The following is a 26,612-nucleotide window of genomic DNA, read 5'->3' as shown; positions in this document are numbered from 1 at the left end:
CTACTCTGAAACATGCCGAGGGAGGATCCCTTCCCAGCCAGGCCAGCCCCAGGGCGGCCTGTGCCACAGGAAAGCAGGCAGGGCTGCACCATCCTCCCGGACAGGGAAACCCCGGCACGCTCATCTACCAAGGAAATGCGAGCGGTCGCTCCCAGGGCCCATGGGGCAGCCCCAGAGCAGGAAGGGTGTTGGAGCCCCGTTGCAGAGGGAGGCCTGGCTCGGGCTCTCTGCTTCCCCAGCAGGCAGCTCCAGCGCAGATCCTGCAGCCGGGACGCATGTGGCACCGTTGCATCCCCAGCTGCCCGCACCCCCCCGTCTCCTCCCCCCTTCTCTCTCCCAGGCTCCCTTGCTCTGTGCAAAGCACGTCACGGGGAGATTGACACCGCGGGGCCCCGCGCGCTCTGCCGCTGCCCGGGCTGCAGCCCCGCAGTGCGAGAGGCCGGGGGGAGCCATGCAAAGCCCCGGGATGGCGGGGCGCCGCGCCCTGCCCCTGCCCCTGCTCGCCCTCGGCCTGGCGCTGGCCGCCGCCGGCTCCGAGGCTCCCTCCGCCCCGCGGCTGGGGGACATCGGCGCCTGCCAGAGGCGCTGCGGCCAGCCCCCAGGCGCAGCCCGGGTGAGTGCGGCGGGCCGGAGCCCGGTGCCGGCGGCCGGGAAAGCGGGTTATTTCCCCGGGGGGGGGCTGGGTTAGAGGAACAGATTTTTCAAGGCGGGGGGGAGCCTGTGAGCAAAAGCAAAACACCCGCCGGGGGAGGGAGGCGCCCATCTTCCCGTGTCTGAGCATCGTGCCCAGGTATCGGGGCGCGGGGGGGCCCTGCTGTCTGAAGGGGGAGGGGCAAAGCCCAGGAATGTTCGTGCATCGATTTGTTCTGCAAGCAGGAAGGGGGCGGGGGGGTCTAATTTTTTTTGCAGCAGGGAGAAGGTTTGTCCTGTGGAATCCCCCCCCCCCGCCTCTTTCTGCTTCTGCAGGCTCCAGGGTCTCTGGCCTGCCACCTCCCGTTTTAAAGCCTTGCCCATGGATTCCTTACCTCGCCCGGTGCTGGGGGGGGTCATTTAAAAACCCTGAGCTGGGGGAAGGGGGGTGTGAGCTTGTTACTACACGAAGGGCGTTCATCCAGGGGATGCTCTTGGACTGGTGAAAGGTGCCCGGGCAGACGCTGCTGCCCAGGTGCAGGGCTTGGGGGCAGGCGATCGGCCAGTGCTGGTAAAATTGCTGCCCATCCATTTTATAACCCAGTTAACGAGCAGAAGCCAGTGGCTGGATCTGGTTGTGTTATGCAGAAGGCCACCTGCTCTCTCTCCCACCACTCCCCCCTCATAGGCTCAGCTGAAAGGTGCCCATGCATTCCCCTCCCCACCCGACTCCCCGGAAAACCCATGCATGAGAGAAAAGCACTGCATCCGCAGGGCACCTTCTCCTTCCAGTATGCATCCTCTGTGGCAGAGCCTCCTCTGACTGAGAACCGCCAAACTCGTCACACTGGTGTATGCACAGCATTGGATGAAGCTCTTGTTAGTGCTGGAGCCATTAGTGCTCTCAGGAAATGGCTTGAGTATCATTCATAAGAGCTGCAATGACAAGAACCATACAAACAATAATCATTGAAAAAAACCCAGTTCTGGCTTCTAACCGAATAACTTCAAACTAAGGCCTCGGGTCAGAGGCTGCCTAGCCTTGCTGTAATAAATGTACCATGCCATACGTTGGCAGGTCAAAAAGGCCATCAAAGATCCATGTGATATATCCAAACACAGCAGGGGAAGAGCCCACGTGATTGTTTTAAAACCAGTCACATTTTCTGCTGTTAAAACCAGTTCAAGGGAGGGGGAAAAATGCATTGTGTCACCAGACACTTGCCATCCATAATACACCAATAATAATAGTTTAGTTAAAAAGTAATTGAAATACTCCCCACCCCTAGTCCTGGTATCCACTCTGGTCATTCATCAGGAAAGAAGAATCTGGTCTTTGTCCTCCCAGACTTGGTAACTGATTCTTTGAAAATATATTGAATAGGATTATCTGCACTTGGTGTCGTCCCCTTTCATCTAGAAATGGGACCGACTTTTGTTTGTGCAGCAAACAATAAAAATACTTTAAAAACTCCAAGTCCAAGATTTTTCCATGTCCTGGTTGTGTCCATTTTAGCTTTTGTTTTCTGGATCGTTCATTTGCAATAAATAATGCTTCGGGGGAAGGATTTGCTCAAATGAACAGGAGTGGTGGGGGGGACTGGGCCTGTTCTGAGTAGGTTTTTGTATGTGCATGCATGTGAGAACTCGTGTTATTCTGAAATGGGACGTCTGATTTCCAAGCCATTTGGGCTGCTTTCTGATTAGCGATCCTGCTTTGGAGGTGAAATGTGGAGTCCCTGTGGGATTCAGTCACAGGAACTGGGTGCAATTGAACACATTTGAGGGGGGTCTGTAACTTTATATCTCGCAAAGACTTGTTTAAAATGTGAAACCCGTTTGAAGTACATGATACATACTGCAAAAAGGAAAAGCCTACTGCTGGCCTGAGCAACTAGCCCAACCGTGTGAGGGCAGCACCCGGCTTGTATGGTGTTCAGCTGGTTGCAGCCACCTCATTGCGGCTTGTGGAGACTACAGGTCCCAACATGCAATGTTCTATCGAGATCAGAGTGCCTTTGCTGGAACCTGGCATGCTGGGATCTGTGGCCTCTGCCCACTGCACCTCCGTGTTTCAAAAAATCAGGGCAGCCTTGGGCTGTGCTGTAGTATTCCCAGGGTTGCTTTTGCACAAGGCTTTGGCTGCCCGCAGTGTAGCAGAGAATGGAGGGGACTGGATGCTGCTGCAATCCACCTAGATGCCAGCATCTCCTTCCTGCTGGAATAACTCCTTTGAGACAGGATGTGCCTAAAGCAGTGATTTCAGGGGAAGAGCCAGCATCTTAAAATGTAAACTGGGCAACTTGGGCTCTTCCGGTGTATCCCCTTGCAAGTGGCTGTTTGTTTGCCCAGACAGAAACTGGACAGGCAGCGATAAAAGTTGTTTGTTTTAGTGACCCTGGACAGCATGGTGTTAAGGTGCATCTCCATTTCTTAGCAAGGATGATCCTACCGCGCTTCCATGCCCTAGGGCTTCCCTCAGTGTACAGGCCAGTTGTCTGGTACACAGAGTCTTGAAGAAGAAGGGTAAAATAGATCCTTCTAACGGCTCATACCATTGTCCACGCAGCATTTGAGCATGAGAAATGCAGGGCTGGGTTCCCATTTCCTGGCACGGGGTTCAGGGGATTTGGGATTCAGCCCCGGGGCTCTGTGCAAAGCAGAGGTTATGAAGTTGTAAACTTGGGTAAATAGTGTGTCTTTGTCTGACTGTCTGTCTTCAAACGCGACCATAGAAAAATACACCTGGAGAGAAATACACTCCCAGGCTGGGAGGCTGCTGAACATGTAGGGCCAAAAGATAGACTGGTTGAGATGGGAAATTTCCTTGCCCCCTTTTGGAATAAATCACTTGTGGTCTCTGAAAACTAATCGGGCAGTTTTGTGGGCTCCATTTGCCAGCCAGTGCTCAGTTATTCCTAGGTGTTTTCCTTTCTCGCCCTTGTTTCTGTTCTAGGTTTATTATCATTTAGTCTCACGCAGTGAGATCGCCACGCACGTAGAGAAGAGTAACCGCAGCCGTACTTACAATTGCTGGTCCAGGGCCACTCTGACTTCCTGCTAATCTTGCCTTAAAACTCACCTCTTTCACCGTCCCTGCAGAATGCGCAGCAGTGTCTGGGACAGGTGCTTAGCAGACTGATGGGAATATCTCCTCCTTCCTGGGGGCTCCTGCCTGGTCTTTGTTGTGTCTGTTTGCTGTCTCTTGGCTAGAACACTGGCTTGAGACTCAGGAGATCTGGGTTCTATTCCTGACTCTGCCACTGGCTTGTTAGATGACCTTGGGCTAGTCACTGCCTCACTCTGTGCCTCAGTTTCCCCATCTGTAAAATGGGGGTAATGATTTCAAATCTACTCATGAAAAGAGCGAGGTAGTAGTATAGCTACTTTATTGTGGGACAGGGACCATCCTTTTGTTACGCGTGTGTCCGGAGCCGAGCACGATGGGCCTTGATCCAAGCCAGGCATGATCCCAATACACATAATGAATGGCAATACTAATACCGGGGAGGGATCAACACTTTGCACACGTAAGGACGTGCCAAGTGCCAAGTGCAGGGCCTGAGCTGTGCTGCCACAGAGACTCAGGTGGACGGATGCTGCAGGTGGAAGCGTCACACAGCTGGTTTCCAAGCAGCCTCCTCAGTGGCCATGTGGGGCAGAGGTGAGCCCAGGTGAGAGGGCTCGGGGTTGGCCTTGCCTCACAAGGCTGCTGTGGGTGTTTGCCTGGCAGCATCGGGCCCTGGAAAAGACAGGTAGGCAGGGTGGAGGGGGCTGTGTGTCCTGCTGCGGCCCTGAGCTCCCTCCCGCTGGTCAGTGACGATACAGGGGCAGGTTGCTGGGTGCAGCACCCAGGAGAAGAGAGCAAACAGCACCTCGGTTTTTTTGCTGAAGCTGCTGTGTCTGCTGAGGCTGGCGCAGCTCTTGCTGGGGCCCGGCCCCATGGCAGGATTCTGGGAGGGGGGTGAAGGTGCCCTCAGAACTGTGTTCCTCCTGCGAACATGTGCGTGCACAACTACACGCAGACTCCCCCACGTGCATGGGCCCACAGAGTGTGCGTGTGAGAAACACACGTCCTGTTGGCTTGCCAGGCCCATCGTTCTCGGGTAGCCAGATGTTTCCAACATCACGCTGAGTTTTTCAGAGAAACGTTTGCAGTGTTGCGGGCTGTCCAGTGCTATGAGGGTCATACCAGTTCGAGGTACAGAAGGCCAGCTCGGTCTCCTCTAGTTCAGGGGGTTTTCAACCTTTTGTCATTTGCGGACCCCTACAAAATTTCAAATGGAGGTGCGGACCCCTTTGGAAATCTTAGACATAGTCTGCGGACCTCCAGGGTCCATGGTCCACAGGTTGTAAGCCACTGATCTAGTCCGTTCCCCTGGGAGCCCTGTCCCCATTCCTTCCCTACAGTATGTTCTGCAGGACCTTGTCCAGCCTCGCTGTAAATGCCCAGCGTGCTGGGGTTCCACCACCCCTCCTGGGAGACGGTGCCACCACCTAGACGTGGTGCTAGGTCTTGTTGCTTGTGTTCCATTGATAGGGAGGAAGGATCTGGAGCTGGTGCCAAGGATCCAACCCCTGGAGTTCCTGGTTCCATGCAGTGCATAGCGCCCTCCTGCCCCACCCTCTCCCTGCCGCCCCAGTCCCAGAGCACAGCTGGGTCCCCGGGGCATTCGGGTATTTGCAGGGCGCTGGGGTGTAGCCACTGCACTGTGTGTTGTACCAGCTCCTAGCTCTCCTCTTCCTCTCTCCAGGATGCTGCGCTCAATGCCTGTTACCGAGGCTGCCGGCTGTTCTCCATCTGTCACTTTGTGGATGCAAGTGCCGAGCTGAACACAACCAGAGCCGAATGTGAATCAGGTAAAGAACAGCGCAGCCAACTAACTTCCCCTCCCCTCTTCTCCCGCGGCTCCCCAGTTACATTGTCCAGAAGTGGCTTCTCCACTTATTCCTGTCAGGACAGAGGTTGATTCTGCTCCTTCTGCACTCCCATGCTGTCCAAACAAAGTTCCATGGCCGTGATGCACCAGTGGTGCAAATCCGGGCCAGCTCCGCTCGCTCCCTGGTGCAAATCTGGGCCGGCTCCACTCGCTCCCTGGTACAAATCCGGGTCGGCTCCACTCGCTCCCTGGTACAAATCCAGGCCGTCTGCTCGCTCCCTGGTACAAATCCAGGCCAGCTCCGCTCGCTCCCTGGTGCAAATCCGGGCAGGCTTTGCTTGCTCCCCGGTGCAAATCCTGGAAGTTAGAGAGTCACCTGGATGCAAGTCCCCAAATTAACCCATAAGGGCTATGGCCACATCAAATACCAAGGGGATTAATAATGTTCCAACCGTGATTTCAGCCTCTCAATGGGGTGGGAAAAGGGAGGGGAGGATACTCTGCTCCCCCACACCTCTGCAGTTCTAGCCTCGCCGCCAGGCAGCTGCGAAGATGGAAGTTTCCTGCAGTAGCGACTGAATCCCCCCGCCAAGCCGAAGGCTGTCCAGCGAGTTCCTGGTGCCGTGTGAGCAAACCGGGCTTCCTCCTTGGCCCAGGGACGATGTGCTAACCCCCCAGTGCCTCTCATCACAAGAGATCCCAAAGCACTTTGCAGCCTCACTGAACTACAGCTGCCTCTGGGGTGGGGCGGAGCAGCCGTAATTAGCACCAGGGAGGGTGGACTTCTCAGCTGAAGCTATTTGGGCAACCCTCGTACTCTTGTGAAAAGTGCTCTGGAGGCTTTAATGTCCCCACATAGTAGTCAAGGCCTCAGTGTCTAAGGTATTATAGGGGAGACGATCCCCCCCTCCCCCCCATGCCACGCCGCTGGGATCTCAGGATAGCTGCTTGGAACGGGGACTGGGCCGCGCGGGTTAACACTCTGCATATGGAAAATCCAGGTGTTTCCCATTGGAAGCTGAGACCTGTCTGGGAACGTTGTGCTGATTGCCATGATTAGTTATTCTTTGGGCAGAAATGAACTAGGGCATGGAGCTCCTCAGGCAGCCCTGAGTGTGCCCAGCTCAGCCTAGGGGGGTGGCTCTGTGCAGGGTGCTCTCCGGGTGATTCCGATGGGCTGTCGGACTGGGTTTGGCTGGTGGACACACCCTGGATCTGGGTGTTTGACTCAGAGCTGGGGGGATCTCATTCTAGTCCAGAGGGGGTGTTTGTGAACGTCACAGGACATTGACCGTGACCTGGCAGGAGAAGCCCAGCCCTGGAATAGCCATCAGGGCCGAAGAACGCTGACAGCTGCCCGTGGGAGCCCAGGGCTGGCATAGTAGGGGGCTGTGGGTGCCCTTGCAGAACACCCCCACTGTGCTCTTCCTGGCTCTAGGCCGTGCTGCCAGCCCCTTGTTGTCCTGGGCTCTGAATTCACTCGTGTCCGATGGCTGCGGGGTACCCGGGCCCTGACCGTTCCCTTCCCCTCCTGTCTTGCAGCTTGTATCGAAGCCTACAGCAGCGCCGAGGAGCAGTTCGGCTGCACGACTGGATGCAGGAAGCAGCTGCCCGAGACGCAGAGCCAGAAAGACAAGGTTCAGCCTCCTCTTTCCCTAGTGCCAAGGGGCTCTGCTGGCTGGGTGATGGGCCTGAGAAGAACAGATCATAGCAGGGGGCTGGGACAGTTTGTATAGTGGGGAGGCTGTGAACCTCTGGGTGTGATGGGAACCCCTTCAAGCCAGGGGGTGCAGCAGCCCCCCCCAGCACCCCTAGTTGCAGCATCTATGGATCATAGTGAGAGAGGAGCATCGGCAGAGCCCCTCCCGTCTCTGGCTCAGCCGTCTTGCAGGGAAGCCAAGGAGCTGAAGCAGTTTCATTCTCCTGCACAGGGAGCTCCCACCATGGCCCATGGCTCCTGGGAGCAGGATTAGAGCCAGGGTCCGTTCCGGCGGGGGCTGGAAGCAGCTAGCACTCCTCTCTCTGCAGTGCTGAGCTGACCATCTGGCCAGCAGATTGGGTGAGCTCTGCCTGGCGCCTGGGACAGCTGGGGGGAAAACCTGGATCGATTGCACCTGGAGTGGAGGCTCTCTCCTGCAGACAGAGCCCCGTTCCAGGGTTGGACGGATTGCAGGGGCGGTAACCAACGGTCCCATTCAGTGGTTGTGTCATGAGGAAATTTGGATTGTGACTCTGGCTGGGCAGTTGCTGTCCGCAGCCCAGCTCTCAGCGATCCCCGTGGGATGGGGCAGGCAGCAGTTCACGCCAAGGAGCAGGGGAAGACGAGTTGGCTACAGGGCCGTGACCTTCCTCCTCATGCCCTTGTTATCTCTTGGGGGTCAAAACCCAGAGAGCTCTGCTGCTGGTGCCTGTCGGCTAAGGGTGCCATGGGCGTACGGAGCCGACAGGGTGTCCTGGAGGAAGACCATCCACTGGGGCAGCTGGGGAGCCAGTGCAGGGCTGGCAGGATCTGTGGATGCAGAGGAATTTGCTGTCTGATTGAAGGATAGAGGAAGAGTTTGCCCTGCCCCCTCTATCTAGACTCTGCATCCCGGAGGTAAGGGGAGTGGAGGAAGGGCACATGGACCTTGCATTGATACGGCCTGGCAGGAATGGGCAGAACCCCCGTCCGGCAGCACGTTCTCCTCTCTTCCTTTTCCCTTGTCATCGTTCGTGCTGGCAAAAGATGCAATGGGAAAAAGGACCCAACCGAGCTGTGTTCAAAGGGCCACAGCCAGGAGCCCCCTAGAAATGCAGCGGGTGGATCTGGCTGCACTCGGAGGGTGCGTGATGAGAGCATTTGACCTTGTTCCCCCCCCATTTCTGGTGGTGGTTCTGGAGCAGTCCCCCAGGGGAGCTCCGCACTTTTTGGGCGGGCGATGCAGGGCTCTGCCCCCTCTTGGCACCTGTCCACAGTGCAGCATTGGCACCAGTGCCCTCGTGTACCAGTGTGGGGGTGGGGGGAACTAGATTAGCTAGAGCTGGGAGTGGGAAGCGGCATAAGGACACGTTTTCTGGAAACCGGCTCTAATCGGATTAGAGCGCCGGAGGCCGATGCTCGCGTATTTGGCTCCTTCTCCAAAGTGCTTGCGGGCAGAGGGCGGGGGAGGCAAGGGCTGGGAACGTCCCCATGTGAGTGAGTCATGGTGCATCTGTTCCAGACGAAGGCAGGCATCTAGGCTGCCGTGTCCTCAGAGCCTCGGCCAGGCAGTGCCATCCAGCAGTCAGAGCAGAGGACAGGGAGACAGGACACCTGGGTTCTCTGCCCCTCCTTGGAGGGGATTGTTAGTGAGTGAGCCAAGCAAGACACTGGGAGACAGGACTCCTGGCTCTGGAAGTCTCTAACGAGCGGAGCAGTGGGGGCTGGGAGGTAGGACTCCAGGGTTTTATTCCTGCCTCTTGGAGGGGATTGGTCTGTGTCTAGTGATTGGAGTGGAGGACTGAGAGATTCAGGGGAATGGCACCTGTATTTCCCCCAGGTGCTCCCTCAAGGCTGTGTCAGGGAGCGTCATTCGGCTTGTGTCTCACTCCCCAGCTCTCTGATCTACACAGCGATATCCCCAGCAGGCCGGCTGTCTAACCGCCCAGAGTGGCTGCTTTGCTCTCTCTCCGCGGGCTGTGACAAGCCTGATACCAGCTACCACCCCAGCTTCTGCTCAGGAAGCGCATTTATCCTGGAGGGTAAAAGCATTGCAGAGAAAGCCTGTAAAACCAATAAAAGGCCCTACCTGCGTTCTAACAAGGTCACCCCGACTCCGGCCTGGGGCCAGGGTAGCGGTCTGTCCTTCAAACCCACAACTGGGCTTTTCCTCTGGTTACAAGTTCATATCGGTCTTTAGATCAGTTTCAGCTCGAGCTGTTCAGCCAAATCTCCTCTCTGCCTGTTAGACTCGGGAGAATCCAGGCTGGACCAGAAGATGGGAGCCTGTGATCTGAGTGATTTGCTTTCATCACCCCCAGCTGTTTTCCCTTCCCAGAGGGGCTGTGGTACCCCGTGCCCTCAGTGGAGCTCATACAGTCCCTGGTCCACTGGGATGCATCAGCCAGGCATACTCTGCATGCAATGTGCTCTCCCAAGGACAGTGCAGGAAGCTGCTCTGTTTGTCACCTCATTCTCCTCCCACCCCTGCTCCAGCCACGACAGAGCCCCTCAGTACTGACGGTCTGGAGATGCCACAACTGTGCAGCTGATCTAGGGCCAGACCCTCCCCGCCCCAGGCTGATTGCAAGCTCCCACCCCGACCCTCGGATCCTTATTCACACGTTGGGAATGTGTGAGGCATGTGAGACTGTGCCTGTTAGTCCAGTGCCTGGCAGGGCCCGGGGCATGTGGCGTTGCTACCCAAACACGCAGATGCAGCTTTTATTGTTTTCAGCGAGGAGGGGCTGGATTTCGTTCAGCTCCAGCCTAAGGCGTTGCATGGAGAGCACTGGGGTGGATTCGGCCCCAGCCCAAGGCGTTGCATGGGGAGCACTGGGGTGGATTCAGCCCAGCACGAGGCGTTGCATGGGGAGCACTGGGGTGGATTCAGCCCAGCACGAGGCGTTGCATGGGGAGCACTGGGGTGGATTCAGCCCTGGGATGCTCTGGCCACCACATGCCCTGTGGGGCAGTGGGCGGCAGCTGCCTGAGACTGGACCCCCGGATGCTCTGTTCCGCGGTCACACAGCAGAGCTGCAATGATCAGGCCTCTCCTGTAGCAGAGCGCAAGGAGACTGCCTGGAGCAGCGGGGGCTGGGAGCAAATCCGCTCCTTGGCCCCATGTACAGCACCCTGCATCTCCGCCCAGCTGCGTTGTGGGGAGCTTTTGTCTCCTTTGGCAGCACTGGGGATTGGCGGGAAGAGGTGGGGCTAGAAGGGCCGATGGCCTGGTCTGGGATTGCAGGGCTCTGTAGGCGCGCGGTCAGTACCTGCTCCCCGGTACGCGGGGCCCCCATGCTGCTCCCTTGGGAGCTGTGCTCAGGGCCTGGGTGCAGGAGGATCCGTACTCGCCCTCCCGTGGCTGGGGCAGTGGATCCTGCTCTGCAGGGAGGGCTGTTGATGGGCCTCGGGCTGGGGGCCAGGGCAGGCAGACACGTGGGCGAGAGGGCTGTGCGGGCAGGGCAGCCTGGAGCTGCTGCAGCAGACGTATTTGTGCTGACAGCTGCCACAGCAGACAGGCTCGGAGGAGTGACTGGCTGTGCCTGGCAGCGGGGAGGGAGTGTTGCTCTTGGCCAAACCTGGGGTTTAAAGCTTGTTGGTGGTGCTGGTGTCCAGTACAGCTGCTGCCTCTCTGCACAGAGCCCAGCCGCACGCCAAGGGGGTTATACCCTGGAGCTTGTTCCAGTGACGGGGCCAGGAGCAGATAACAAGGGGGCTGGGAGACAAGTTCTGTCTCAGAAACCCCAGGAGGAGGAAGTGCTGTGTGTTCGGATCCCAGCTGACCTGGCCCCTGTGCAGACAGCAGAGGCAGTGAGAGCTAGTGGGCAGGGCACAGTTTGGACGCCTAGGTGGAGCCACATCTAACGGGTCTCAGCCTGCCCTTTATGAAGACTAAGTCAGTCACTCTCTCCCTGCACTCCCACCATGTGGTGTTAAAGGCTTTTCCATTGTAATGGATACATCTCCCACCATGCCACCTTCCTGCCGGTAATCCCTCCGCCCACATTCTGGGAAATGCTGGCTCCGATCTGCACAGTCTGACCCGTCCTCTCCTTTCTCACGTGCTGCGATGAGCAGGGAGAGTGGATGTGAGCTAGCACTTCTTGAAATGGACGGGGTAGTTACCATCTTGGAGCTATTGCTTCGGGTTCGCTCCAGACTCAGGCAGGCGTCACTCCGCCCTGTACGCTCACTTCACCTTTGGAAGGTTTTCGTTCCAGCTGTAGCAGCAAGAGGCTGACTGCCTTTGTGAAATGAAAGCTGAGACTTGGGAGAAGAGGGGAGAGGTCTGTCCATGTCCCCCAGCTACTCCATCAAGCCTTCTGCAGGGGTGCACCCTGCCCATTGGGAAAGATTGCTTTAGTGCTTTCCAGCACCCCAAAGGTCCCAGCATGCTTTGAAAACTGTATTGAAACAGGAAAACTGTAGAGCCCGGTTGCCATTTCCCCTTCCTGACGTCTCCCCCTTTCCCCGCAACGCACACTCAGCAGATCAGCTGGCTGAAGGTGGAGGCGGCTGTGATAACTCCTCGTAGGCCGCCTGTCTGAAGCACAGACATCTGCTCCGCTGTCCCCCCCTATTCAATTGCCCCACGTCCCCCTTGCCACCAGATGGCAGCAGCCGTGTGCCATACCCCCACATCACAGTATCATTACACCAATAGCTGCAGCCCTTTTGAGGAACGCTGTCCTGGCTCTGGGCTCTGCAGCCAGGCATTTTGGATCCCTGCAATCTCAGGTCTTTGCAGCCCCTCACGCAGCAGTAAAATTCCCCACTAGCAAACAATACTTACAAATATTTGACAGCAAAAAGGGGGTCTTTGTTTATTTCTTGTCCTTGTTCCCCCTCCGAGAATCCCGCCTGCATGGCACACCTTCGGGGCATTTGATGGTCACCAGGTACCTGGGATGCAGGAGACAGGCAAATGGTGCCAGTGCTTACAGGGAACCTGCTAATAACATTGCCCAGGGAGTGGATTGGTCTGGGCTGTTGGAGGCAGAACCACTCAATGCAGGGCTGTTTAAATCAAATCATAAATGGCAGCAGGTTCATTGCATTGAGCAAGGCCTTGATTTGGGCTAAGCTAGGGGATGCTGTTGAATTCCCAAGATGGAAGGTTCTTACCTATGATTACATTTAATTGCTTCAGCTTTTGCCCAAATAATTGTGTTAGCTGTTGGCCCTGGGTAGAGGCTTTCAACTTTGCAGGATGGCTTTCTGGAGTAAGGATCAGGCATGGGGATGCAGTGCTGACTCTCTAGCTTCTCAGCCCAGGAGTTCAAAGTGCTTTCTACTAATTAATTAATGAACCCCTGGGAGGCTGGTAACAAGCATTAAATATGGGGAAACTTAGACATGGAATGGTCCAGTGACATGCCCAAGATCAAACACAGAATCAGTGGTAGAGGTCAATGTTTTTCTTTGTGAGAAGGAAGCCTCAGTTGCCTGGCTGTATTGGAGTGGCAGCTGTCCCTGTAAAGGGGACAAGCATCTGTCCCTGCTTCCCCTGAAAGAACAGGTGGATGAAACTCTGTGAAAGGCCAGGTCCCAAACGAGATTGCTCCATGGCAATAGTGTTCCAGACCTTCCCTTATTCCATTCATTCCACCCAAAGCATGTTTCCTTTGGATTCCTGGGCAAGTAGGCAAAGCAGATTTAGCATAATAATCAGCTACAGAACCCGACCTATTTCTTTCCTGTTTGCTCATCTGACCGAATGAGGGGCTCTGGCATTCCCAGCCTTGGGAAATGTTCTACGTCCATGGCAAGGAACAGCCAAGCAGATTCCAGCAGGGATGCTTTAAAACATAACAAACCTTGCAAAGAGCCAAGAATCCGGGGCATGGCCAAGCTGCCAGGAGAGAAACGTCCTTGGCATCTCAGCTCCTCTTGTTTAAAACATTTTCATGTGAGTTTAGTGCTGGTGGAAGGAGCTGGGCTGGCAGCCATGCTATTTATCCCCAGTGCCTCCCGTCAGTGTGTATCGACTCTGATCTCCGGGGCCTGCTTAGCTCGGGCCTTCATGCTGAGGCTGGTGGTGTGGGGGCCAATGGTCCACCGAGAAGGCATGGATGCCTGTGCAGGGGGACCTAGATTGAGTCCTGCCAATGCGTTTCATGCCAGCCCCTGCCCTGGGCTATATGGAGGTTAGTTGTCATCTGTCCCCCTCACTGTAACATCTGAGGGTCTCCATGTCATCAATGGATTAAGCTGCACGGTGCAGGACTGTAATCTCTGTTGCACAGGTGGGGAAACTGAGGAACAGAGGAGCCAAGGGGCTTGCCCCAGGTCACAGAGAGACTCTGTGGCAGAGCTGGGAATTGAGGCCAGGTCTCTCAAGGTCTAAGCTAGTGCTCTAACCCTAGACCATCCTTTTGCTCTCAGGAGGATTCATAGCTCATTAAGGCCAAGAGCACTGCGGTGGGTCATTCAGCATTGTTTGGTCAATAGACCTGCTTTAGAGCCTTGAGCCCTGTGCGCTAGAGAGCTGGGGCTGGGGTGGGGAAGGATGATGTGGGGGTTCCCAGCACAGCGAGCTGTTGCTCTTCTCTTTGATGATTTACAGAGTCTGGAGCTGCAGCCCGTGTCCTTCTCCATGTTTGACTTGGTCTCCAGCTTCTGCAATGACATCGTCAGCTCTGCCCAGAGCTTCATCTCCTCCACCTGGACCTTCTACCTGCAGGCAGACGATGGCAAAGTGGTGGTATTCCAGGTAGGGCTGGCTCACGCTGCTGAGGTCATCAGTGGCCCTGCGTGGCTGTGGGAACAGGGCATGGAACCCCATGCTTCAGGGCAGAAGCTGATGCTGCAGGGGGTCAGGAAGGGATTCCCTCTTATTCCACCCATGCTGAGCATTTCACCAGTGACCAGGTATATTTGTCTTCCTGCAAAGCATCAGATATTGGCCAGAGCCAGGAATGGGTCACCACATTAGATGGACCAGTGGTCTGGTACAGCAGGGAGGTAGGATACTGGGCTACGAGATGGAGTTATGGCCTGGTGCTAGACTAGATTGTACCATCCAGCACTCAGACACTGCCGAGGTGACAGGCACCCCAGAAGTACAACGGACAGACAGACAGGCTGACTGACAAACCAGTGTCCGAGCCTTTGTGGCAAGTCCTGCATCCCTACAATAATAACTGTTCTTGTTTGTATCTGATGATGCCGAGGACTGGCACTGAGATTGTGCCCCACTGTGCCAGGTGCTGCCCAGATGCAGCGAGAGGCTGTCTCTGTGGGTTAATGCTGCAGGAGGGATCTGGCCCTCAATATCCCGCATGCCTCCCAGCTGAACCTGTGCCTTCCCACCCCCATGGGCCAGTCCTGCCCCCACAGGAGGTTTTGGGGCTCAGTCACTAACTGCGTTTTGGTCCTTTTTGTATCTTTTTGAACGCCGGCCCCTCAGTCCCAGCCGGAGATTGAGTACCCGGTGCCCGAGATGCCAGCACCCAAGTCGGAGCTGATGGAGAAGTCCTGGCCTGTCTCCAGTCCTAACACCCTGAAGCCCCACACGGGTGAGCAAGGGGCAGGGCCAGGTGGGTCGAGGGAGCCGGGAGCTGCTGGAAAGGTGCTTCCAGCTCTGAGACAGTTTCTCTAGAGCCTGTGGCCTCTGATTAGCCCCCTAGGACATGCACACACTCTGGGCTGAATCCTAGTGCAGGCCTGGTGTCTGCCTCTGCCGGGCTCCTACCCGAGGGGCAGATCACCCATCCCGCCCCATGCCCCTCCTCCACTGACCTGGGACCATCCCCCCTGCTCTGGAAGCTTCCACACACAGTCCTGAGGCTTCGTCCTGTTGGGGGGGGCAAGGAGGGCACCAGCGCCGTCAGGCAGCTCAGGTGCCCTGTCCTCCTCCGTCTCCAGCCTCTGCCGAGGCTGCCAGCACGAGGCGCATGGGGGTGGGTTTGTGCCATGGACATCTGGCTGCTGGGAACCAAACTGAGAACCCACCAAACTCGCTACACACAGGCTCCTGACTAGTCACAGCTCTCAGTCGCGATGTTCCAGTGCGGGGCGGGGAGCTGGCGTCCTCAGTGCGAAGGGCTGGGTGGTTTGTGCCCAGCCTCCTGGAGCTCAGTTTAAAGACTGGAGTGATCATTATTTTAAGTCTTTTGGGGATGGTCTCGTTCTAGGCTGCTATCCAGTAAGCCAGGTCAAGGGCTTGCAGTCCTATTTGCCCTGTTTTCTACCCTCCCCTTTCTGGCCTTGGCACGCAAGCAGCAGCCCCAGCTTCATTGGGGGCCTGGATGGTTGTGCCCAGTTTGCTGTGGCAGGGGAGTCATTTGGGTCTGGATGTCATCCTGCCAGGCCCCCAGGAAAAGCTGGAGAAACCCCCCATGAAAGAGCCAAAGAGCAAAACCAAGCTCCAGCATGAGGAGACCCATCAGCCAGAACACGACTTCCTGGGCTGCATGTCCAAGTAGGTGCAGGCCTGGCCCCGCAAGGATGAGGGGGGCAGAGGGAGAGGCAGAATGAGAAGGCCTGGAAAATTGGGAGTGGGATATGGGGGCAGGGAAGGAAAGAGGACAGGGGGCTAGAAAGGGGATGGAGGGGATAGGGATTTCCATTGCAGAATAAACCACTCTTGCAAAATGTTACTAGCAAGGGGTGGGGTTATTTGGTCTGGGGGCGGGGCTATTTGGCCAGGGGTGAGACTGCAAAGGGAATGCTCCGTGGGGGAGCCAGGGGAAATCCTTCCCTCGTTGGCCCGCTCTGAGTCCTGTTTGTGCCCCTCTCTACCCTGATACCCAGCCATAAACTTGTCCTCTCTCTTTGGCGGGGGGTGGTGGGGTGCTACAGGCGCTCAGGCCTTCCTCGCTGGATCCTGGCTGCCTGCCTCTTCCTCTCCATCATGGTGATGCTGTGGCTGAGCTGTGCCAGCCTGGTGACTGCTCCGGACCAGCACGTCAAGACCCAGGTACGGAGCCAGCTGGCATCCCAGGGAAAACTCAGGTGCAGATGCCACTGACCCAGGACTGGGCACTGAACCCAGCCACAGACCACTGGGGGACGTCCGGGTGGGCTGGGGGTAGTTCATACCCTTGGTCTGCGTTGCACTGTCTGCTGGGTGGGGACACTGAGTGGGGAGGAGAGCCTGGAAAGCACAAAAAGTAACCCATCCTCGCACATGCCCCTGGTACACCAGGGCTCTGGCACTTCACAGCCTGACATTAGCCAAGCAGCGCCCGAGACTGATTTATTTTGAGGGGTTAAATCGTGGCTCCAGTTGGGAAATGAATCCCAGAAACTCCAGGAGCCATGGTGATAAGGCTCTGGGCTGGGTCCCCGACGGGTGCAAACCAAACCCCTGCCGTGATACGTCCCCCTCTCCGCTGCCACAGCCCCCTCCGCTCCTGTCCTCCCCCGGCCATGCCCTGTCACCTGGTGTCTGGCTCTGGCTCTCTTCCAGCCGCTGAGCATTAATGGCGATAAGGAGGACCTGGAGGACCTGGATGGCTCGGCCCCCTTTTCTCTGCACCCTGTGATCGCTGTCACCATCTGCCCAGCGGACGACAATGAGGAGGCGGGGCCGCTGCCGGTCAAGGTGGATCTGGACAAAACCGTGCTCTAGAGCCCCCCCTCCACCCCCTGCCGGCCTGTCATCTCCATGCCTTATTTCCTGTGAACATTTTAATGCAACCCCCCCTTGTTATGATCTGCCTTCCCGTTTTCTGCTGTTTCAAACCCCCTCACTGCACTGTGTTTGAAGATAACCATCCTGGGCTGTGGGGGGGCCATCCGTTCCCGGCTCCACCTCCATCCATTGTCCTTGTGAGCGGGAGGGGGAATTGTTTTCCTCCCCCTGTTCATAATCCCAGCTCCAGCAGGGAGTGGTACTGAGGGAGATCTAGTTGGGGGGGCGGTTTCTGGCTTTGTGTCTCCAGTGCTCCGGGAGGGAGCTTTGGTGAGAACAGCATGGTCTGTGACCTTGGTTCAATGGAGTCAGATGACTGGTAGGAGCAAAGAGGGGAGCACAGGGGGGGTGGGGAGAGAGTGCACCCTGCCGTGGGGGTGGGGAGGGAGCGTGGGAGTTGGTGTGGCAGCGCCTGTCTGGAACAGGGAGCTGCGTGTGGTGGGGGACCCCTCAGGGTTCAGGGCAGAGCCCTCCCCTTGCAAGCCTCTGGGCAGCTGGTTTTGCAGCAGTGGAAATGGGCAGGAAGCAGATGGGGAGAGGATGTGGCCGTGGGGTGGCTCCAGCTCTCGGTTCACCTTCCCTGGAGGCTGCAGGCATTGGAGGCACCCTGCGGGGAGGAGATTCCGGCCCCCGGGCATGCAGTAAATTGATTCAGCCTCAGTGTCTGCTGCAAGGCGCTTTCGCTCAGGCAGACTCCGGATGAGACGCGCTGCCCCCATGTGAAGGGTTTGCACTGCTGCAGCTCTGCGCTGCCAATTAGGGTAAATCCGGCAGGTAGACAAGGCCCAAGGCTGACACCTAAGAGGCTGGGAGTATCAGTGTTTCCCTGTCCCTGAGCCCAGGCACTCTCTGGGCCCAGGGCAAGTGTCAGGGAGCTGCCATGACTCTTCTGCCATGGACATGGTTTCTGTCTGGTCCTTGCCAGCCCATGCTTGGTGCAAGGAGAGCGGCTGGCTGCAGCAACCGCAAGCTGGCCAAGAGGAGCCTTGCTCTGAGCCAGATGCCGAGGAAGTTCCCTCTGGGGCTGCTCTAGTAGTGGGTGGAGGGGGGACCCCGTGGGAAGCTGCTTGGAACCCCCTGCAGCCCGTTCACACCACACCTCCAGGTTCCCCAGTGGGGATGCCGCTGCTGTGGAAGGGCCGGATGGCAGGCCACTGTGCCATGGCGTTGGAGCCAACTCAAGCCATTTCCCAGCTTGGCACCTCGTCCCACTCCCATCCCCCTAGCACCAGCTCCCACAGAGCTTCTGGGCAATTCCTGAGCCACACCCCAGGGTTCCCCGACAAAGCCTCCCAATTCACCCCCTTTTGCTGTAACTGCTCTAGATGGTGATTGTGCTCCTGTGGCCAGGCGAGGGGAGAGCCCATCTCACGGACGTTCCATATCCCTTGACTTCACGTCTCATTTCTTTACGGTTTTGTTGTGCTGGCATGGGCTGCTGAGCCCAGGCAGTCTGCATGGGCACTCGCGCTGAGAACACGTTTCTGCAGCAGCAGGAAATCGGCTCATCGGCCCATTTGCCTAACGCTGTCTGTATAGATTAACTTATTACCTTGGACTCCCTCGCCTTGGGTTTGAAAGCTGTATATCTGTTGACCTGTTACTTTGACGCTGCCTCGGTTTCACTGGATCCTGTAGGTTGTTATTGCAAAGAGACTCTTTCATCCTTCCCCCCTTCTGAGTTCTGTATCGTTCTGTATCACTTTAATGTGTGCAACATATCTGGTTTTTGGAGGGGGGGCAGTTTGGGGAGGGGGGAGGGGATATTTTGTGTACGTGCTGGGATCCATCCCACGATTTTTCATGATAGCTTTTCGGCAGATCAGCTCAGTGAGGTGGCGTTTGTGGTATTGTCCTGACAGGTGCGTTCGAGCCAGCTGGGCCTCTCTGCCTTTTGTAAAAAGGAAAGGAGTACTTGTGGCACCATAGAGACTAACAAATTTATTAGAGCATAAGCTTTCGTGAGCTACAGCTCACTTCATCAGATGCGTGAGCTGTAGCTCACAAAAGCTTATGCTCTAATAAATTTGTTAGTCTCTAAGGTGCCACAAGTACTTCTTTTCTTTTTGCGAATACAGACTAACACGGCTGCTACTCTGAAATCTGCCTTTTGTGTCAGCCATTAACGACCCCGGAGCGGAAGGCCCCTCGCGCCTGTGGCTCTGAGGGAAGCTGGGTTGAAATGGGGCAGGGGGAACAGAGAGTCATCTGGGGATCCGTGTGTGTCCTGAATTGTCGGAGGGAGCTGGTTTGCTGTTTTTATCTAAAAAAAGCTGTGAAAGGAGCACAAAGTGGCTGGGAGGGGTGGAGAGTAATGAAAATAAAGGTTTGTAAAAGAACCAGCAGGGCCCGTGGCTTTATTGGGGTCACTGGGGGAAAGGGGGCAGCGGCTCTCCATGTCAGTGCCCAATGGGGAGTGCAGTGAACCCGCTAAACCCCCCACCCCGCAGAGACGGGAGGTCTCCGCAGAGCAGGAACAGATATTTTCTTGGTAGGGAAACTGCCCCCCATCCCCAAACCTAACAAGAAGCAATCCCTACTCAGGCAGGGGTTTATGGGCCCAGGTTCTCGATGCTTTGGGAGACCAAGGAGCACCATGCTCCCCTCCCTGCCGTTTGTGGGAGCAGCTGCCCCATTTCGCTCTGCAGCCGGCGCTTTGCCAACGGGAATGGTGCTGGAGGTCGGAGCTCACTGTGCCACCTGGCCTGGCGTGGCCTCTCACCCCCGTGCCGGGGCAGCTCGATCTCTCCCGCTCCGCTGTTCCAAGCCTCCAAGAGCCTTTCTCCGCCTGGCTTCGGACTGACGCTGCTTCTCTCTGAGGTTCTTTCTCTCCGTTAGCAAGGCAGCATGCAGCTCCCACCAGCGTGGTTAGAGGGAGGATGCTCCCGTTCACGACTCCTGCCAGGTCAGCCGAGGACACAGCTTCATCCCTTCCCTGGAGACGAGGCCCCTGGAACCAGGCACTCTAAAGGCACAGAAGGGGGGGCCAAAGATCTGCATGGAACAAACGCCATTTGCCACCGACTTAGCGAGAGAGGAGAGGTACCGTTCCCGGGACAAGATGAAAGCCACCCCCCTCGCCGAGCAAGCGGCGGGGCCTGGGCGGGCGCCATGAAGTGGATTTCAGGAGTGGAATGCATGCTTGTCTGTGTGATTTGGGGGTTGTTATGGCGACAGCGCGGACTCATTCCAAGTCAGCCAGCAAATGCTGGGGTGGAAATCTGTGTGAAGAGCTGGGTCTCACGGTGGAGCCTTCCTGGCTGTCTCTAAGACAGGCAGCCGCGATTTCCAGGACGGAGAGCCCGGCTGCTGGTGGGGAGGGAATCCCATGCAGCACGCAACCCCCCCCCCCCCCCGTGAAGAGATGCTCTTTGGTGAGCTCCCCTAGGGAATCCCCTCTTTACAAGAGTAAACAGCTGCCTGGATCCAGCAAGATGCAGGGCTGAGGGGGCTCAGAGCTCCTCCACAGTGGGACTCTGCCCTACACTTACTCCAGATGAAGGGCATTTCCCTCCCAGGAAGGGGGCCAGCGAGGGCTGCGGGACTGTCACCTCCCAGGGTGCACAGGCTGGTCCCAGGAGGGAGTGGAAGAGAGCGCCTGGCTGGGAGGATGGTGTGCAATTGCACAAGTGCGTGGGTGGGTGGGCAGAAGGCCGTGGACAGATACATAATTGTTGTGGGCTGTCTGGGGAGAACTGCTGCACTGTCTGCCAGGCTGTCCAGAGGAAAGGGAATCCAGGGACACACACACACACCCTTCACGGTGTGTGCATACACATTTGTCCACATGCTCACAGGCTCCTTTCCCCACATGTTCACCCCTGGGAATGGGATCCCCAGTTAGCTCCTGGAAACCCTGGCTGGGAGGCCGTCGGTGAATCCAGCAGCATGCACAGCCCAGCTGGTACCTGCCCCAAATGTCGTTACTGCTGTTTATCCTCCCAGTGCATCACAACATGGCTGCAGGTCTGTGATGCCCCCTTCCTGCTCCTGGATCAGCTGTTCATACTGCTTGCTCCTCAGCACTATCCTCCTTCAGTCTTCCCAGCTCGCATAGGGCCCCCCTTTCCACTGGGGGCCCCTTCATTTGACTTTCCATCTGTGAGGGTTTTCCACTGTCCATCCCCAGAAGCAGTGTTCCTTCGGTGGGGGCTACCCTACAACTCCAACTCCAGCCCCACTCCTCTCCCGCCTTACAGGGATTGCTTTTACTCCTTTGGAGAGCTTCCTCTCGCCCCAGTCCAGCCGCTGTATTCTGTGCACGCTGAATGGGGCCTCTTCCCCAGCACGGGCAGCAGGCTGTATCCTGGCTGATCAAAATGACCTTATTTTCTCCCTGCCTTGCACCCGCAGGTCTCACTCCTGAGGGAATCTCATCTTTTCCCCCCATCCCTGCTTGTGCTGGACAAGCCGCTTTCCTTGGGAAATCTGCCTGGACACACTCCTCGGCCAACGTTACCGCTGCCTCCATCGTCTCTGGCTGGTGTCTCCTCACCAGACCTTAGTGGGATCTGGGAGGTGCTGCATAAATTGCTCTAATCTCATGGCATCCATGACCGCTTCCACATCCTGCCCCCTTGGCCTCAGCTGTCCAGTGGCTCAATCAGTCAACTGCTGTACAAATGCGCTGGCTCTTACCCCCAAGTCCACCTGGCTGCCCTAAATTTCTATGGGTGTCTTTCGGCTGACAAGCCTAGCCAATCCAGCGCTGCAGCCATTAACACGCCGTAGTTCTTGGCCTGCTCTTGACTCAACACTGCATAAGCGGCTTGAACGTCTCCCACCAGCTAGGGGCTAACCAGAGCACCCCAAGCCTGGATCCCAGCTCCCACTAGGCGCAATCCATCAATCCCAATGCACTGGGATCATTCCCAGGCCCACTTTACAGAGTCCCAGCCCCCCCAACTTCCATTCCCCATGGCAGGGCTGGTCACGGTCTGCTAACGGCTGCTCTCCCTGGGCCTGTTCCGTCCCAAACTCCTGAAATGTTGGCAGTTGTGCCACCTGCCACCCAAGCAGGGCTTGTCTCTGGCTGCTGGAATCGCCTTCTGCTGCTCTCCCAGCCGTTGCATCAGCTCCAGGTTCAGCCTGTCCTCTCACGGGTCACCTCTCGAGCCTCCCTGGCTCTGTGAACGGGCTCCCACGTCAGCTCCTGGAAACTACGTCTCAGAGACCCTTGGTGAATTCAGCAGCATGTGCAGCCCAGCTGGTACCTGCCCCAAGTGATCTTTATTGCTGTTTATACTCCAGATGCATCGCAACATGGCAGCAGGTGTGTAGAGCCCCCTTCCTGCTCCTGGCTCAGCCGTTCAGAGGTTCCCAGCACTGTCCAGCTGGTGAGCTAATAACCTCATTAGCTCAGCAGGCTCCCTGCCGTGCAAGTGATCCTCGCTACCCTTCCAAACCCAAACTGCCGACGGCTCTCCTACACCGGTGCCCTGGGTTGGCTATGGAACCGGGAGGGTGGCTTGCAAAAGGTTCAATTTATAGCTGCTAACAGCACCCTGTCACAATGCTGTACACACACACACGCTGACACAAATGTTTCACACACAGACATTACACACATGCATGCTTCTTCCCCCCAAGAGACATATATCTTCCCCCCCCACCCACACAGATAGATCCTCCCCCCATGCACACACTGGTCAAATGCATTCTCCACACATAGAGAGAAGGGGAAATTCCTGCTGTGGCCATGGCTCCCTTCAGTCTGAGCCTGTCGCTCCAGGGAACCCTCCTTGGAGCTGGCTGTGGCATTTGGTCCCCCAGGAACCTGGAGTTGGTTCATTTGCCCAGGGCATGTGGTGGCAGGCGGAGCCCTGGGAAGTGACAGGACCTCTGCACCCAGGGCCTCAGCCTGATACCCTCCCTCAGGCAAACCTCCCAGCAAAGCCCAGAGATGCTTTGGGTGAGTAGAATCCAAGCCAGGACGTGGGGCCATGGCTCCCACAGGACAGGGGGACGGACAGTGTCACACACAAGTGCCTCAGGCCCTGTGTCTCAGCAGTGCCCTGTAGGGAGCTCGGCGAGGGCTGCTGGGTCTCCATGGCCCCCCAGCGCCGTGCAGGGGAATTGGGGCCAGCACTCTCTGCAAAGGGAGACCCCCCTCCATTGACTCCCCCACAGCACCATGCCCTGCAGCGCCATGCTGGGGAATTGAGGCCAGCACTCACTCAAAGGGAGACCCCCCCATTGGCTCCCCCATAGCACCATGCCCCCCAGCGCCATGCCGTGGAATCGGGGCCAGCCCTGAGTGCCCCCACCTGAGCCTCTTCCCTGCTGGGGGTGACTATATTGGGGTTGCTTGGTTAGTTCGGATCCATCCCCCCGTGGCTTCAGAGTGCCCCCTTCTGAGCTCTCCAGAGTCCTTCAGCCTTGTTCTCTGGCTGCCTGGAGGGTGCCTCCACAGGTAGCACAGCAATCACGTTGCCAGGGCAACCCACGTTCTGCCCGTTTCTCGTTAGAGAGCTGAGTTCATGGGAGCCCCGGGGAGGCGACCCCAGGGTGGAGGGAGGGAGCCGCGAACGCCACTGAGTGATGGGCGAAGGGCTGGGCTTGTCCGAGCGGCTGGATTCGCCGGCTGAGCTGCTGCTGTCCCTTGAACCTTTGCCTCCAGGTCCCTGTTATAGCTCAGGCTCAGCCGCGGCTCTGGAGGTGAGAATGGCCCAGTGATGGGCTGGGTTTGGGTTAGGGTTAGGGAAGCCTGCATGAGGCCTAAAGGCACATGGCCTGTCACAGGGCTCCCCTACGCTGTTACCTGGGAAGCGAGACCCCCGGTCCACACAGAGGCAGGGCTCCATGTCCACCAGTGCACATCAGCTGGGTGCGGGACAGGCCACTTCTAGGAAACTTTGGCCTTTGCACTAAGGCTGCCAGCTTGCAGGGGAGGGGAACTGGTGCTCCGTGTGCTGCAGATCCCAGTGCCACTGGAGACTAGGCTGAGCCCAGCCTGCTCGCATCACGCAGGCCGCCTGGCAGCTAGCGGGCACGGCATCGGGTCACAGTGGCCTGGGATAAACTCCCACAGGGACGCAGAGGTGAAAGGCTCCATAGGCCAGCCCCCATGCCCTGGACCCTCCCACTGCACAACTGTTATCTACGGGGAGCCGCTGCTGGGCAAAGTGCTTGGGCTACGTGGAGTGGAGAACAGCTGTACAGCCCTCTCTGTGGGATTCACCCTGGGGCAGAGGCCCTGTAGGAGGCCTAGGAACCTCTTCAGTCCCACGTAAGCCCGGATGGCTCATGCATGGGGAAAAATTCACTCTGTGCCAGCAGCTGCATTAAAGTCCTGGTGAATTCTGACCCTCACCATGCATCATCCCCAGGCCCCAGCGTGAATCCCCTGCACAGGCCTGAGGCCGTGTTTCTTGCTGGGGCTGTGAGAGTCAAATTCCTCTTTGCTGGCTCTAGGTTCATGAAACAGCCTCCAAGAGCAGGTGAAGAGGGTCCCAGCTCTAACTAGCTGAAGATGCGTGAAATTAACCAGTTCCACTCCCCGCCGCAGGCGACCAATCCATTTTCCTTCTGATTTTCCCTCCTATTTTGTTTATTCCAGAGGAGACAAAAATCTCGGTGTGTGGCCCCATCTGCAAAGAAAAAAGAAATCAGCAAATCAATCTGCAATGGAATCGCCTCTCTCCCAGCCCCTAACTGCAGCTGATTATACGGTGGGTTGTTTTCCCCCCTGTAAGTGATCTCCTGCAGCAGAAAGCAGCATCTGCACTCCTCTACGCCCACACAAGCCCAAACAGCCTCAGCGCATCCAGGCACAGGTTGGAAAGAAATTCCAGACCAGTAGGTGGGGCCTGTTAGCCGCAGCAGAAAACACCCGTGACTCATCAGCACAACTGGTAGACTAGGAAAACAAGCCCCCGCCCCCCACTCCCCCTTTAAATCTATGCATCTCTGTTGCTCTCTTACATTAATGGCTCTGGGTTTGAGCATGCTCTCCCTAGCAGGAAGCAGATACATGTGTGAAGTATGTCCGTATACTTTCAGTTACCGCTTTGAACACTGGGCCTGATCCTGCTGCCTCTCATTGATTTCTAAGTGAGGGGGCCCTTCCCAGCAAGTCAGAGATAACAGCCTTGCAAGGAGCTACCTGGGTCACTGTCAATTCAACTGCCTCCATCAAGTGCAGGATTTGCAACAGGGTGAGCATGACTGTCATCTGGCCCTTTCCATCAGTCTGTCTCTCTTTCCAAATGTGCAGGGGCTATGAGAACTGAGTTGATCACACACAGTCAGCTGTCCTGCCTATTCAAAGGTTACCTTTGCTTCCTTCACATGGTACAAGTGCACATACACGTTTAATGGCCCTTGGAGTAACTGGCTTTGTCCATTCAGTGTGCTTGTGGCTGGCATCCTCATGTCATGCCATTTTTTCCTCTCTCTTTGGTTTGAAGTGTGATGTCACATGGTGTGGCCACACAACACTGCAGACTGCTGGGAAACTGGTTGCTGCCCCAGGCCTGCATGCATAGAAAGTTCAGTCCATGCAAGTCTCGTGACAGTGTTTCCTCTCCCACCCCTTGTTACTAGAACTGAGCCAAGAGGCAGAGCTGCGGGTGACTCAATAAAAACAAAAACAAATGAAAACCAGTCTCCTCCTGGCGATAATGGGATTGGTTCTGTCTCCACCAGGCACATTCCAGAGAGGCGCGAGGGACTGGGGGGAACCTTAATGAAGCCAAATTATTTTCCGTATTCAAATGTCAAAGTTCAGCGAGGTGCCGCTGGCTGCATCTGGCGCAGCTGCTGCCTGGTGGCAATGCGGTGGAGAGGCATCGCACCCTTGTTGCAGCCAGCACAGAGTGTCTGGTGTGTGCATCCAGCCTTCAGCCAAGTGACATGCTTTTTCCATTCCCTGCTCTTCATTACTTTTTGGAACGCAGACAGCGTTACACTTGGCCACAAGGGGCTTTGTTTCCCTTTGTATTTATTTTCCCTGTGTTTTGCTGTCATGTGCTCTCTTGCCAGACACGAAACTCAGCAAACCTGGTCAATGAAAGTACAAGTGTATGGCTGTGGTTTGGCTGGGGGGATGGGAATTTTACTCCCCTGGGTGCCAATCCAGCAAAACACTTAAGCACTTGCTTAACTTTAGGCATTTGAGTAATCCTGTTGGTTTCACTGGAACATCAAATCAAGCGCCTGCATAAATGTTTGTCTGGATTGGGTCCTGGGGTCAGTGGTTTCTACATATGCCATTAATGGTACTTCCAGCTTTGGGGCCTGGTACTGCAAGCTCTCCCTGCCTTTTCTAGGGCCTGATCCTGTGATGAGCCAGGTGCCCTCAGCTTTCATTGACCTGAGTGGGAGTTGAAGGAGCTAAGCATCTCACAGGAAGGTGCTAATACTTCCCCTGGGTTGGACCTTAGTTCAGCACTGCTGCCTGCCTCCCATTCAGCTGTGCACCCTCTAGCCTGCTACAGGAGTTGGGCCGCTCTTGGGTTTGCAAATGCAGAGCAAAATCCCAGAATGAACTAGAAGGAGGCTGGAATAGATGAGGTTTTTATCCTGGGAGCTGGCACAACTGCCTGAGAAGGCTGGCACCGTCTTGCTGTCTGGTACCAGTCTGAACAGCCAAGTTGCCTGCACCCTGGGGAGGGAGCAGATATCATGGCAAAGGACCATCCAGTGTTCATATGCTGTACTGTAGTTTCAGCAGCATTTTAGCTTTAGTTTTTTTTTCTTGTCTTCCCACCATGAGAAAGAGAATGAAGCCTCATCGATTTGATCTCTTCCCCCCGCTATTTGGATCTGTGGGTGTGAATTTGTT

The 26,612-nt window shown here is 56.5% G+C and overlaps 1 protein-coding gene across 2 annotated transcripts; it reads left to right on the top strand.

The window, feature by feature from the left end:
- Window positions 1-346: 346 nt before the first annotated feature.
- On the top strand, window positions 347-18,825 carry TMEM59L (transmembrane protein 59 like). 2 transcript variants are annotated; one of them, XM_038384467.2, is made up of 8 exons: window positions 347-613; window positions 5,385-5,490; window positions 7,053-7,147; window positions 13,757-13,903; window positions 14,600-14,708; window positions 15,502-15,613; window positions 15,994-16,111; window positions 16,604-18,824. In XM_038384467.2, the coding sequence occupies exons 1-8, from the start codon at window positions 452-454 to the stop codon at window positions 16,763-16,765; spliced, it is 1,011 nt and encodes a 336-aa protein (XP_038240395.1). In that variant the 5' UTR covers window positions 347-451; the 3' UTR covers window positions 16,766-18,824. The 2 variants fall into 2 exon arrangements, with proteins under 2 accessions (XP_038240395.1, XP_038240394.1); XM_038384466.2 differs by having other exon boundaries at window positions 350-613; window positions 15,970-16,111; window positions 16,604-18,825.
- Window positions 18,826-26,612: the final 7,787 nt, after the last annotated feature.

This window comes from Dermochelys coriacea, chromosome 25 (genome assembly GCF_009764565.3).
Source record: "Dermochelys coriacea isolate rDerCor1 chromosome 25, rDerCor1.pri.v4, whole genome shotgun sequence".
Classification (NCBI taxonomy): Eukaryota; Metazoa; Chordata; order Testudines; family Dermochelyidae; genus Dermochelys; species Dermochelys coriacea.
The sequence above is the reverse complement of the archived record's forward strand: the minus strand, read 5'-3'. Positions and strand labels throughout refer to the sequence as shown.